The sequence below is a fragment of the Toxotes jaculatrix genome, chromosome 2 (assembly GCF_017976425.1).
Source record: "Toxotes jaculatrix isolate fToxJac2 chromosome 2, fToxJac2.pri, whole genome shotgun sequence".
NCBI lineage: Eukaryota > Metazoa > Chordata > Actinopteri > Toxotidae > Toxotes > Toxotes jaculatrix.
In genome coordinates, this window is record NC_054395.1 from 12,519,691 (window position 1) to 12,534,414 (window position 14,724).

At 40.2% G+C, this 14,724-nt stretch overlaps 2 protein-coding genes across 2 annotated transcripts; both read left to right on the plus strand.

Moving 5' to 3' along the window:
• Window positions 1-9,778: 9,778 nt before the first annotated feature.
• Window positions 9,779-11,639, plus strand: LOC121199978. The gene is made up of 2 exons (XM_041065008.1): window positions 9,779-9,847; window positions 10,309-11,639. The coding sequence occupies exon 2, from the start codon at window positions 10,534-10,536 to the stop codon at window positions 11,269-11,271; it is 738 nt and encodes a 245-aa protein (XP_040920942.1). The 5' UTR covers window positions 9,779-9,847; window positions 10,309-10,533; the 3' UTR covers window positions 11,272-11,639.
• Window positions 11,640-12,235: 596 nt separating this feature from the next.
• Window positions 12,236-13,961, plus strand: selenok (selenoprotein K). Its single transcript, XM_041065019.1, has 4 exons — window positions 12,236-12,364; window positions 12,907-12,997; window positions 13,239-13,313; window positions 13,862-13,961. Exons 1-4 carry the CDS (start codon window positions 12,346-12,348, stop codon window positions 13,959-13,961), a joined length of 285 nt encoding a protein of 94 aa, XP_040920953.1. The 5' UTR covers window positions 12,236-12,345.
• Window positions 13,962-14,724: the final 763 nt, after the last annotated feature.

Sequence of the window (14,724 nt, forward strand, 5' to 3'; positions counted from 1 at the left end):
GAATTTAACCTCTGAACTCCAAAGGAAAGTGCTTTTCATTCATCAGTAAGAAACTGGACACACACATGCATACACACATACAGTCACAAGCGAACACACTAATAAGCACATATGGGAATACTGCACACACACATACACTTAGTTACTGGTTGCCATGATGATTCACGAGTAGATGGCGCGTGATTATTTCCCTAAAGGCCAGGCTCCAACCTTTGACCCCTCCAGTGGCAAAAAGCAGTTTATTTCTCTCTCAGAGAGGTCACATCCGTAAAGTTGTCTGCACGTTTTCTTCTTCTTCTTTCACCTCAGTCTCTCCCATCTATTGCTCCTCACCTTCTACTCACCTTTACACTTTGCCTTTTCCAAGTTTCTTCATGACTTTTGTTTCCCCCTGACACAACAGTGGGGCATGGATGAGAATTATGAGCTCCTGGAATGTTTTTCATCTTGTCATTTGGAAATTCACTGTTATTCATTTCCTAAAGTTAACTGGTAATTTCCTGCATCTGCATGTTTTATTATGATGACTGACTTGATGGATCAACTGAACATAAACACAAGGCATGTAATGACATTTATGTATAACTGAATGTACGAGCATTCTCTCACTCTATCATCATCATCTCCCACTGGTCATATGTAATTTTAGTAGTTTACTCAAGCACTATAAGAATGTCATTTTCGGTACTTTTTCATTAACAGCTGTAGCTACTGGTTACTTTACTGATTAACATTTTTCATTCAAAACAGAATCATTTTAAAATATAATGAACTGTTATAGAGGAAAATGCACAACACTATTTAAAGTATATCAATTAGCTCCTGTTAATATTTCTATATGTTTAGTAATGTAAAGCTTTGAAGGTAGAACTTTTACTTGTATCTGTCCTCACCAACTTCAACTCACAACTTCAATTCAGTTCTTACGGCAATGGCATGAACCCTGTCTCCCCAAAACAAATGCATTACTATATATAATACTAACTTGTTTTACCAAATTTGTTTTTATTCTGATACTGCACTTTGGGATTGGATGGTAGGATATCTAAATCACAATACTTTGACACCAAAGACTGGGGTTTGTGTCCTGCATGCCACATGTTGTTGGTTTTAGGCCACTGAAACACTTGATTAAAGAAATATATAGCAATCCTGCATTAGTTTCCAGGAGCTGTCATGGGAAGGAAAGCAAATTAAACATGTTGAATGTGAATTTGCTGATCACTATGAACAATGAGCTTTTCACACTTCACAGGTGCTTTAAACACCAGACTTTGGGGTAAACGCAAACAAAAATGACAGGGAAAAAAGTGTTTTCTTTCCTTCTCCCTGTTTCCCTTTGTGCTTCTCAGTCTGTTTCTAACTACCTTTCCTCCTCCTCCTGATCCCTTTCTAATTTCTTCTTAAGTAATTTGTCCACTGTTTCCTATAGGCTATCATTATTCACCATTATATATACGCTCAGACTAGTCCCAATCCCTCCTGGCTACTTCCTTTCTTTTCCTTATCAGCTGGAGCCAAATAATAATTTTAAATACACAAATTGGCAGCTAAGCACTGCCTCAGATCTAATCTCCAATAACCATTAACAGCTGAAACCAGCTTAGCTGCAGTTATTAAGGAGGGGAGAAAGGAAAGGGGAGGCAGTGAATGCTATGCTCTATGCTCTTCCCTCTTTATTTCTTTTTTCTTACTCTCTTTTTATCCCTCTTCTTTCTTTTTAGTCCTATATTCAACCTCATCCAAATGTTTTCATCAGGGTAGATGGTACCCTTAATGAAACATAGACTAGATAAATAATCTCATCCGTCCATAATTACACTTAAAAAAAGGTCCCAAATACACAAACTCTCACATACACATGCTCTTACACATCTGTTTTTCCTATCTCTGAACACACGATTAAGTTACAAGTAGATGTGCTTGCACTAACACGTGCACGTTCTCATGCACTTAATACTTTCTCAGGCCGCTGCCTGAGAAAGTATTAATATGCCAATTGTATTTGTCTGTTTTTTTAGATTACATATAATAGACCAAATGTTTATGCATAATTTTTATTTTCTTGTCATGCAAAATTTAAGATTTGTGGTAATTGATGTGTTAGAGCTGAAAGAATGAAAGGATGAAATGTGACAGTGGGACAGTGGGTGCAGTGTGTGAACTTGTTTCCAAATATTTCATCATGTAAAGTGATGACTGTGTTGAAACCTCTTCTCATTGTGAGAGGGCCAGTCCACTTCTACCCAAGTGAGGGTGTGAAAAATAGCCAACCACACTACTTAACACTAATGGACTCATCCATTCCAGCCTTGTGAAAACACAGTCTAAGTGGGAGAACATTAGCTTTTGTGTGTGCAAACATTCATCCATTATTTTGACAGTAATTTGCTGTTCACACATGTTTACGTTTGTTCAGGAAACACCATAAGTAGCTGCATGACTGAAATCAAGCATTGCTGGGAAAAAAAATGAATGGTGACTAGTGCAGCAAACCTGTAAAACTTATGGTGAATAAAAGTAAAAACTCTCAACCATGAAATAACCCAATTTCCACCAGTTTTATAATCTGAACGTTAAACTCTGAAAGTTAAACTTTCCTAAACAGACAGGATCACCACTGTTTCAGAGCCCTCCGCTGAGTTTTGTCAAAGCTTTAATGAAACCCATTACTCACTGCTGCTTCAAAGTGATCTGACTTCAAAAAGCACAGAGAACTTGAATGAACTTGATTATGACCCACTCTAAGGTATGGTGGCTAATAGCCTGCTAGTGTGCAAAAGCCTTGCAGCCCCCTTTGCTCTGAGTAAATCTGGAAAAATGACAACGTTTTGCTTTAAGAGGAAGATCTTGTTTTTCCAAACACTAATTTGTTTTGAAATGTATTCTTTCCAGTGACAGCTTTTATTTTATTGTATTTTTGTTAAATGTATTTTCATTTTTGTAGTTACTTATTTTGTATTTTTTAGTTGTACTAATTTTGAAATGATTTTTGTTGAACTTTACCATGTATCATTTTACTGAGCATCTGTATTTAGTTGTATTTATTTACTGTGTTTTTCTTTTCTGTATTTTTCAGTAAAGGCAGCAGATTTCCTTTATTTATTTTACCCCAATGATATCTATGAAGTATTCTGTTCATGATCTAATGTGTTCCCCTACTCCCACACTGATAACTCTCTGATCTCTGTGAAACACTCACAATCTGACTGCTTTTGAGTTTCCCAGAATTCAAAACTTAATTACAAAAACACACTCACATAGAGCACACTGCAACTAAGCCAATTGCCAAAGTCTATCAGCCACAAACCTGCACAACACACATAATAAACATTAAATATCTGAGGTCAGTGTTGCAGCAGAGTGAACAAACTAGCACATATTTGCTTTTACTCTGTTGTCTTCTCCCAATCCTCATGTAGGACCAATCTTCTGTAATCATTTCCAGGCAGTTCTGTGTGTGACTGACAAAGTATATGTGAGCAGATAAGAAAGAAATCAGAAGTATTTGTGTTTGTGAGAGTGTGTGTGCGTGTTTTTTATGCATCAGGGAAACGCATCAGGATAAATAGGCTAAACAAGTTCAGTGCTGATGCCTGTCTCAGTTTTACTGCTCATTTTCTCCTTCTCTCATCCTCCCATCCCTCTTCATCTTACTGTTTCTCATTGTCTTTTACTGTTCTCACCTTTTCACTTACCTTCACCTTCAACCTTTCAGTGCCTCCCACCCCCTCCCATGTGCGCTTTACAATACAATCACTGCAACAGGTGTCAGATATCAGTCATTAGTTGAAGGAAGGTAAAAGTCTAAAGCCACATGGAGCACAGTGACTGCAAACCTCAGAACTCAACAATTTCACTGTTCAGTAAAATCTTATTGTGACTGACAAAACTAATAATGGTCAAAATCACAAAACCAAGACCCAGACTTTAAAAACATAAATTGGTAGCCATGTTGAACATTCTAACTTCCTGCCCGTTCTTATTGTTCCCATCTTGGTATGTTCCCCAGCCTGTGTCACACCTCCTGCTCCAGCTTCTGCTGATCATGTTGATAAGCGGCCACACTACAATAACTAACTTCACTGTTTTAGAACATAGGCATGCAGCAGTCCCTGTCACTTCACACAGTGTGTTTGTCTGACATGAAGGACGTTTCAATTTCCTTGATTTGAAAATTGCCTTTACACTACATCACACAACTGATCGCTCCATCTGCCTTTACACAGCAGGGACAGCTACCACCCCTGAGCACAGCAAATCACTGTAACAGAAACTACAGATCTATCAAAAAATGTAAATATTTCGGTATCTGCAGTGGAATTTTCCTGCACATTATACATACAAATACTATACTTTGTCGATGATTTTTTTGTTTGTTTGTTTTGTTTTTCGTTTGGTGAATTTTTCCATGATTTTTCCATGAACTCTAAAGCATTGGAATCAGTGCATAATATCTGACCCAGGTCAAAGGATGGAAAGTGAGTGGTGAAAACAGAGAAAAATCCACACAGCACATTCCAACAGTCAACAAGCACTGAGTGTTTCCCTGTCGAGCTTTTCTGACGACAGTAAGCTGACAACTGCAGGCTGGCTGCAATCCATTTCGTGTTCATGTATCTGTTTATGGGTGTGTCTGAAGAATGTGAATTCTTGATCATCTGGGGTGAAAGAAGGGGGTGATGTGGATTCAGAGAGAAAATATGGAAATGAGTGTAGAGAGAAGAAGAACTACAGATCTGGGAGAAAAGAATGTAAGGAAAAAAGCTGAAGTTGTTTGTCCAGCTGTAGGCCACAATTTCATCTCACTGTGTACGCTTTAATGTCAGTTAAATGATGGTATAACAAGTGCATATAAATAAACATTTTGATGAGGAAAAACAAACTTAAACTCTCCTCACCATCTTTCTTGCTCCTTCCATTACTGTGTGGGATCACTGTTCTCTTCACTTGACAGTTGTGTAGTAACTTTGACCCCTCTCCCTGGGTCAGTCCTCAGAAGTACACCCCTGTTTTGTCTGAACCTCTGACCTTTGACCTAGTCTGGGGTCATGTCCATTAGAAGCAGCAGCAGAGGAACATCAGTGTGGTTACAAGCTGCTTAAAAAAACGCACAGCCTTCCAAGTTGCAAAGCTGTTTCTTTTTAATTGATTAGTCTTTCCCAAAGGATGGTCTGGGAACCTAAAGGAGCCTTCGAGGGGTCAGGAAGGTCCCTGTCAAAATAAGGAATAGTATATTATCACTATTGGTTTGTTAATGAGAAGGTAACACCGCCAGACACTGCAAACATCTTATTTGAGCTATTCTTTTATCAGTCTTCTGTCTCTGCTGCCATCTGGTGGTCATGAAGTGGTATCAACACAAAAATTAAAGAGCTGAGACCGCGACAGAAGGGACGGGCAGCGGGCATTGTGGGTGATTCACTCCCCTGAGCTGTGTGTATAAAGCAAGACCAGGCCAAGTGTCAACTGGGACAGAAAACGTTTGACAAAGTGTCTACACGTACTCTAATGGAATTAGTGGGCTAAAGTCACCTCGACTTTCTTCCAAATAATGCACATTTCATTCATATTATAAATACAGGCCTTTAATTCCTGCACAGTATTTTTCTGATAATCCTGCTCCCAGGATCACACTTACTCTGGCAGTCACTGTGGCTCAGTCAGAGAGGAGCTTTTCAAAGCTAAAGTTGATCAAGTCGTACCTGAGGTCAACCATGTGTGAGGAATGGCCCACTGGCCTTGCTGTCAACAGTATCAATCACTCAATATGGGAGCAGGTTTCATATGATGACATTATTGATGATTTTGCATCAAGGAAGGCCAGAAAGGTCAGGTTTTAGTTTTTGGTTGTTAGTTTTTTTTAAATAATGTTGTACTTAGATTTCCTTTAGTGTGTTTTCATTTGTGTGATGGATTTGTGCTATTCCTGTTTATTCCTGTTTATTCTATATTTTCTTGGTATATTATTCTTTTATTTTCTTTATTATTCTAAAGTAATAAAATTATATTGTTTTTATTTTATATTATTATTCTCTGCTGTTGTTATGTGTGATTGTGTATATTTTTGCCACTTTTATGTATATAGAGTATATTAATTTGATTTCTGATAACTTTCATTTCTAAATTGTTTTGGCAATGTTGGAGTTGGAGATTGTTATAATATAAATATTGTTAAAACATGGCTGTTTGTGTCAAGTGTCTTTTCTTTCTTTTGGGGGGGCGCTCGGAGGGGGTGTCGCCCAGGGAGTAATTCAATGTAGAACCGCCACTGGTTGTAAATGTTAATGAGGTGTTTGTGACTGGATTTTGGCCTGGATGTCCTATAGTCCTCTTCCAGAGGGTAAGTCCTTAAATTAAACCGAAAAGTGTTGCAGAGGACTGGTGGTCATGACGCTTTTATTCTGAAAAACTGTGACCGGACACGCCGGTTGTGTTCTCCTTGGTGAAAGCAGCACAAATACAGCTCGGTGATAGTGATACAGCAGCGGTGCACAGGCTGACTTGCTTGTTCGAGTCTAGTTGTAAGTACATCACACCACAACAAGTGCAAATGCGCATGTGTTCATTTTGTCTCTCAATAGAATTAAAATTACAACACCTTACTCCGAATACCTGTGTTGCTGATGGAAGCTAATCTAGTAGCTCGCTAATTTTGGCTAACATTAGCCAAAATTACATTACAGCATCAAAGGTGATTGTCGAGTTGAACAACTTTGACCAACAAAAGAGATCTGACGCTGTGTTGTAGCTGCTGCTGGGTAAATGTACGGAGCCCCTCTGGTGACATTGGATAAAAAAAAAATAATGCGTGGCCACGAGATCATAACGCGAGGCCACGAGATCGTAACGCGTGGCCACGAGATAGTAACGCGAGGCCACGAGATAGTAACGCGTGGCCACGAGATATTTAATGCGTGGCCACGAGATAGTAATGCGTGGCCACGAGATAATAACGCTATCTCGTGGCCACGCATTATGATCTCGTGGCCACGAGATATTTAATGCGTTACTATTTCGTGGCCACGCATTATTTTTTTTTTTTATCCAATGTCACCAGAGGGGCTCCGTATAAATGCACTGTACAGTGAGGTATTTATTTTATTTTTGCCCCGCCCCTGTAGCTGTTAATTGAATGCCTCAGGCAGAGAGGGTGCTGCTGGCGTGACCTGAGGCTGTGTCACAGTGTGGATGTGTACCAACCTTCCCTCACTGTGGTTGTGTGAGTCCAGATGCTGGATTCAGTTTAACACCAAACCTCTACATACAAACCAGTGTTTGTGTGTCAGACATATTTGTTTCTTCCATAGAGACCAACAGTGAATCTGGATCTCCTCCTGCACTCTGCACATCTGTGGACTAAACAAGGGAAACGCCATAAAGACAAACATCGTTTACTTTGAAGTAACTGCAGTGGCAGGTGGATTGACAGCTGGGATTGTCTGCCAGCATCAGAAGGGATAGTCAGCACCTCCACCTGCAGTATGAGTGAATTAACTGACTTTGTCAAAGGCCAAATAGTTGGTGCCCAGGTGGCAGGTCTGTCTGTCAGAGAAACTGCCCAGTTACTTGATGTATCAGGTCGAACTGTCCTCAAAGTCATGAGTGTTTATAACACGCACGGACATATTGCATCAGCAAAGAAGAACAGCAGGCGCAAGCCAAAGAGGAAAAAGATAAAACAGGCAAAAGCTGGAGTTAATGAAGAACCTGCCATTGGGAAACCAATATCTGACTCTGACATCGACACACCAAACCCTGATGAAGAGAGCGAGACACCTGAACCCCAGAACAAAGACAAGGAATAATTTGGTCTGATGTTCTGTTTGTCAAACTTTGTTCTATATTTAGACATGTTAAAGGGGCAATATTATTTCAGTTTACAACAAACACACGAGTATCAACAGAATGTGAAGAAATATCAGTTTTGTTGTTATGTCAAAGTTGTCTATGTGTTGTGTTGCAGAAATATCTACTGAAGTTAGAATGCTAAGCAGCTAACCCCAACCCGGTCCGTCTCGTAACACCACTTTGTACCTCGTGGCCATAGTCAGCCACTGTAGCGTCCAGTCTGCGCTCAGTCCAACATGACAGGATGAAGAAGAAGTAACTGTGAGTAGGTTATAAGCCTCCATTCTTTTCTCAAGCCTGGCTGTTGATGCTGGTGCTGATGCTGGTGCTCAGCGGGTTGCCACTGATGTGGCAGCCCACTGGGATTTGTCCCAGTATGCTCAATGGTCAGTCTATGGCACAGGGGAAGAGGAGGGGTGTGGAGTGCCCATAGAGTAATTTCCTTGTTTCTTACGATAGGAGTGGACACCCCAGTTATTTTGTGATGCAGTCCCCTTTTGGTTTGGAGTATAAATTGAACAGTTTGCCGATGGAAAGCTCCACATTTACAATGTCTACATATGATAAAAACCAACCAAAATGCATCTGTGATGTGCAGTGATTTCAGTAAGAGGAAATACATGTTCTCCTCGCTGTCTCTGTCTTCCATCCTTTTCCTGTGTTTGATCACTGCTCTGACCAGCACTTGTGTATGTATTGATATTTTAACCTTTGAAATGAAGAACAGTTTTTAAAAAACTAACTGGCCTTGATGGTTGCAGAGCTGTGTCTTTATAACTGATAAGTCTGCCATTGGGGATTAATCGATAATGAAAATATCATTACTTACAACCCTAATTTGTTTACCTCTGAATAAGTGATTTGTCTTTCCCCTCACTGACCCTTTCCCTGCAGCATCAAAAGCAGAGGGAACCTTTAGACTAAGTATAATACAGCTAGTGCCACAGACAGTACCACTGCACTGTTGTTTACTGCTTAGTCATTTTTTCATTATGCAAAATACATCATTTAAGTCAAATGATGACAAAACCCTTTTATTGCGAAAAACTCTAACTGAACATGTCAGTTGTGTTTTCCCTGGTAAAACACAAACCTCGACGGCACAGCTTTGGTGAACAGGCTGACTTGTTTGTCCAAGTCTAGTTGTAAGTACATCACACCACAATCAGTGCAAATGTGTATGTGTTTCATTTATCTTTAAAACAGAATTAAATTTATAACACCTTGCTCTGAATACATGCGTTGTTAATGGAAGCTAATCTAGTAGTTTTCTTCCTAACATTAGCCTAAATTTCTTTACAACATCTTAGGTGGATTGGCAGCTGGGATTGTCTGCCAGCATCAGGAGAGGGAGCACCTCCACCTGCAGAATGAGTGAATTTGTCTGACTTGTGGCAGATCTGTCTGTCAGAGAAATTGCCCAGTTATGTGATATATCAGGTGAAACTGTCCTCAAAGTCACGAGTGTTTGTAACGTGCAGGGACATACTGCATCAGCAAAGAAGAATAGCACGTGAAAGCCAAAGAAAAAAAAACAGGCAAAAGCTGGAGTTGATGAAGAACCTGCCACTGGGAAACCAATATCTGACTCTGAGACTAAGACTAGGACAAAGGAATAATTTCATTTGATGTGCTGTATGTCAAACTTAGTGTTACATTTTGACTGGTTACTGTAAATGTGAATCCACAGTATGCTTTCTTGATCAGTAACTTTAGTTCAGTTTAAAACAGTGGCATTTGTCTGCACATGGGTGCAGCTGTCAAATGTGTTTGTCCAACTTATTAATGATGGTGGGAACATATGGAAAATAACACAAAGTTGTGGCACTTTTCAATAGCTGTTAACTCAAGCTCCACTTTTCCAATATGCACATTACCTTTTATTCTGAAAGATTCTGACCGGAGGTGTCAGTTGTATACCTCCCTGGTGAAACACAAACACAGCGCTGTAATACAGCAGCGGGGGACAGGCTGACTTATTTGTACAATTGTAGTTGTAAGTACATCACCCTGTACTGAGTGCAAAAATCCTGTGCGTTTGCTTTCTCTTTACGTAGCATGAAAATTAAACCCGCTTACACTGAATACGTGTTTTGTTGATGGAAGCTAATCTCGTAGCTTGCTACCTGGCTAGCGTCGAAAATTAACGCTGCCATCGAGTTGATTAAACACCTTTGACTGTCAACAAAAACCTAACCCGTGGCTCAGGAGTATGTGCTATAAAGCTTCTCTAAATGTGCGTTAGCTGCTGCTGGTTAATTATTATATACTGGACCGTAAGGTGTTTATTTTGTCCAGCCTGTGTAGTTCTTAACAGGTAATGTTAGCTCCCGCACGCAATTTGTTGCGTGACTCCTGGCACAGGCTTCACTTTCATTCAGAATATCTACATTGGCACACGACTGAGTGCCGCTGTTTTAATCTATATCTTATCATCCCTTTTTCATTCATTTATAGACCAGCGAGGACACAGTGTACCCCAAGCAGTTTATCGTTGCATCTTTCCCCACTCTGGATCTCTGTGCCCAAGTGTCAACAATAATGGATGGAAACACCACATGACTGAGGAGTTTGGAGCACCTAAGTAGCAGTTACAGAGCCTGCTGTTTTTTTTTGGGGGGGGGGGGTTGTCTGTCAGCTCCAAAAAAAAAAATCGACGGTCCACACTTTAACAGGAACAATATGAGCGACTTAACGGAGTTCGAAAGATGCCAAATAGTTGCCGCACGACTTTCTGGTGCATCTGTCACAAAAACGGCACAGCTGTTTAATGTGGCAAGGGGAACAGTGTCCAGAGTCATGACTGTATACATCAAACATGGACGAACAGCATCAGCCAAGAAGAACAGCGGGCGCAAGTCAAAGCTTACCGAAAAGGACAGACAAGCACTTCTCAGGATAGTTGACGAACACCCTGAGTATACGGCCTCAAAAATAACCTCAGAGTTGAATAGACACCTCTCTCACGCCGTCTCGGTAAAAACTATACGGCGTGAGCTTCATAAAGCCGGCATTTTTAGAGGAGCGGCCAATCAGAAGACACAGACAGAGACGGACACACAAAAGCCAGATGGAAAGAGCACTAAACCTGAACTCGACAAAGAGCGTGACACACAAAAACCTAGTGAAGAGAGCACAAGAACTGAATTGCAAACAAATGCCAAAGAGTGCGGCATGAAAAAGCCTGTGGAAGACGAAGCAATATCTGAACCTCAGGCCAGTTTTGAGGAGTACAGCACAGAAAAATCTGAAGAGAGCATACGACATGAAACCCTTGTGAGCGAAGAAGGGTGCAGCGTAAAAACGCCTGGTGAAGAAAGTACAGGACCTGAATCCCAGACCAGTGAAAATGATCACGACTCACAAAAGTATGATGACAGGGGCAGAGGACCTGAGCCTCAGACCAGTGAAAAGGAATAGTCTGATGAGCCTTTCTAATACATCTAGACTGGTCACGTTAAAGGAAAACCGCAGAATGCCCTCCCTCCCCAAATGTGCTCATGGATCTTTTAATAACATTTCAGTTTTTAGATTTGATTATTTATTATGCATGGATGCATCATAGTGCAATACCAGTGTTTGTTTTTGTTTGTTTGTTTTGCAAGCTATTTCATTTTCCTGGTTTCCAAGCAAACATCATAACTTCAGTGTAAACTGTTAAGAATGAGCCTAAATAGTTGAAAATGCCTGTACTGCAGATGATTTACTGTGTATGTTATTGTAAACAGCAATTTCAATACACATAACAAATTTAAAAATTCAAGTTTCGTTTCTAATTTGTAGACCAATACCATGCTGAGATGAACCTTTGTTTTCCACCATATATGATTATTGAAATCAAGCAGCAATCACAGTCCCGTAAGAGCCTTGTAATATAGTTCTTCTGTTGGCTCAAAAAGTCATACTGCATTGAAGTCAACATAAAAAAACCTGTGAGTCTGTGTAAATAGGTCTGTTGTGAATGCAGGTCCATCAGATGTATTTATGTGATTATGGTCTCAATAATGTTTGTAATATTTTATCCTCCCCACTTGTATCAATGAAGGTAGACACCCCTCAGTATATCACATTGGAGTCCAATGGCACTGCAGCCTCTGGAAATTCAATAAAGTTGCATGAATACCTATTGAAACCAGGTTCAACAAAAAATAACCATTAAACCTCCATGAATGTTGGATTTATTGCAGGCCTGTCGTATTACACGACTGTTTTTTGCTTGTAAACTGCAGCTGGGTATAAGTTATTTCTTGATAAACAACTACATTTTTAATGGCATCTTGTGTATTCAAAATTATGACACCTTATGTGAAGGTAGTGTTTTGTTTTATTACAGGGAAAAAAGCACCCAAACAAATTTGCTCTTTCATTAATTTTTTTATTTTTTTCACATTGGCTGCACATGCGCGACAGGCAATGACGCAACAATAACGGACCCGGAAGTACAACATGAATAGTAAACACAGCTGTTAAAGCTGTGTTGTTACCTTGTACAAGATGGTGTACGTGTCCAACGGTGAGTGGCTTGCCCCCTGTCTTCAACAGTTTTCTCACATTAATAATGATTATGAAGTTCTTGTATATATGTATTCGACTATTTTCTGTTGAAACCCATCGCTTTAACAGAAACGTGTAATGGAAGCAGACTTTTTATTTAGCAAACTAGCTTGTTTAACTAGCCTAGCCCCGTAGGATATGCGTAGTAGGAAGAACTGCTTATGTAATTTTGCTAATCTTGAGTAAGGGTGCATTTAGGAGGGTTTCCCAGTCGTTTAATTGCAGTATAAATTGCAGTACTTCAGTCAGTGTGCTGTGTTCAACACTGGGCCGCGTTAACTTGTGTTTCCTCTCGGTTTTAAGCCCTGGTTGGCTGTTAGCCCGCGTGTACTGAATGCTTGTGGTGGTTTTTTGTAAGCGTATAACGAGTCCATCAATTAACTGGTAAAATGACGAAAAATGTGTGAACACACTATTGATTTTAAATAAGAATAACATCAAAATATATTCTGTCTTCCATCACTCGATCTCTGCTGTCGCTCCCATCTCTCCCTCTCTCAGGTCAGGTCCTGGACAGCAGGTCCCAGTCACCGTGGCGACTGTCCTTACTGGTTGATCTTTTCTGGGGAGCAGTTGATTTTATCGGCCTGTTGTAAGTCAGTCACACAAACACTGAAGGAGGCAAACCAAAAGGTCAACTTGTTAACTAAAATGGATGTGTCACATTTTAAACAATGTACTCTACACATGAATTAAGACCTGAGTGTTTTTATGATATTCGTGGTCAACAGCTTACTTTAGAGCATTCGTTTGGTAACATCTGCTAAAAGCTAATGTTTTTCTGTCATCACATAACACTGTTACCCACTGTGATCTTCTTTGTCGTCCACCAGTTTTAGGACATTGGTTCACCCAGACCTGACAAAGGATGGAAACTGTGGTTCGTCACGCTTCAGTGATGGCAGAGGGTAGGTTCCTGTGGCACAGTCATTTCTCTACTCTCACATACTCACTGGGGAAATGCCCCACATGTCCATCTGTCCTGAACAATGAAGGTAACCTAATCTGATGGTGAGAGCGTAGTCCATGTGGTGGAATGTACCTGCTATACACGCGAGAGAAAAAGAAGTTGGTGTATATTGTGTGAAAAGCTTTTTCTGGTGTCTATGTTTAGTAGCATGTCATGATTTTGGATGCACATACAAAACCAACTGATCGCAAGACGATTATTTAAACATTGTTCAGAATGCAGGGAAAGTCCTGACCCTAGAGCTGCAGAGTTTAACTTATCTCATGCTTGTGCCACTACTGCAGTTTACTCACAACTGCACAATAGTGAGTTGACCAGTGTTTGTCATTTATGTTACCCATTCCTTGTATGTCAGTTTCAAGCATCTGATACAAGCAAGAAATGGCAAAAACAACAATAATGTATTATTACCTTTTTAAGACATTTAAGGCCTCATTTTACACCTTTGTTCACTCTCCTTTTTTTCTCTCTTGCTTGCTTCTGCAGTCCTCCAGGTCCCCCTGGTGGCAGAAGGCGGATGGGAAGAGTAATCCACGGTGCAGGGCCTAGCCCTCCGCCAATGGGTGGAGGAGGATGAGGAAGGTGAGGAATATTTTTTTCTGAATGAAATGATACTCATGGGATAAACGCCATATTGTTCTTTTTTACCTTCTATTTGTGGAGTCCATATCACAAAGTGAGATTAGGGGTTTGGTCTAATAACTAGCTGTAAGAAATATACGTTGTGTCTTAATTGCCAGACAGATATTTTGATATGATGTGAATACATTTCTTCTTTACTGTGTAACCCCCACTTCTCTCCAGGTAAATGCCTACACATCCAGTGTAGGCGTGGGGCTTGGCCTGTCCGTTTACTGAGAGCCTGAAGAAAGACGGTGACGTCACAGTGCTGAAGCCCCTCTTCATTGGCTGCCACTGCCAGAAGCAGTTTCTTGACACCTTTTTGGGAATTCCTACATGTAGGGGCCAAAATGGCTGATACAGCAGCTAGCCGCATCACTTCCTCCCTTTTTCCTCCATTTGCCTCTCCGTGATAGTCTCTTAGAGATGTGACATCACCGACATCTCGGTTATGGGAATCGTTAAGTTAGTTTGTCTGTGTTTTGTATCCCTCTGTTTAAATAAAAATGTGCACTATTAAAACATGTTACTGAGTTTGTCTTGGACAGTTATTGTCACACTTGGTAATGACCAAGCTTGCCTTTGTGCAGATACTGGCAAAAATGAGCTATACTTCTTACTCTGTACATAATAATGTGAAGATATTAAATTTAAGGAGGGACTGATTTGATGTCTGAAAAAATAATGTGAAGAGCAAGTAGAGGTATTTAGCAATCTTTAAACTCAGC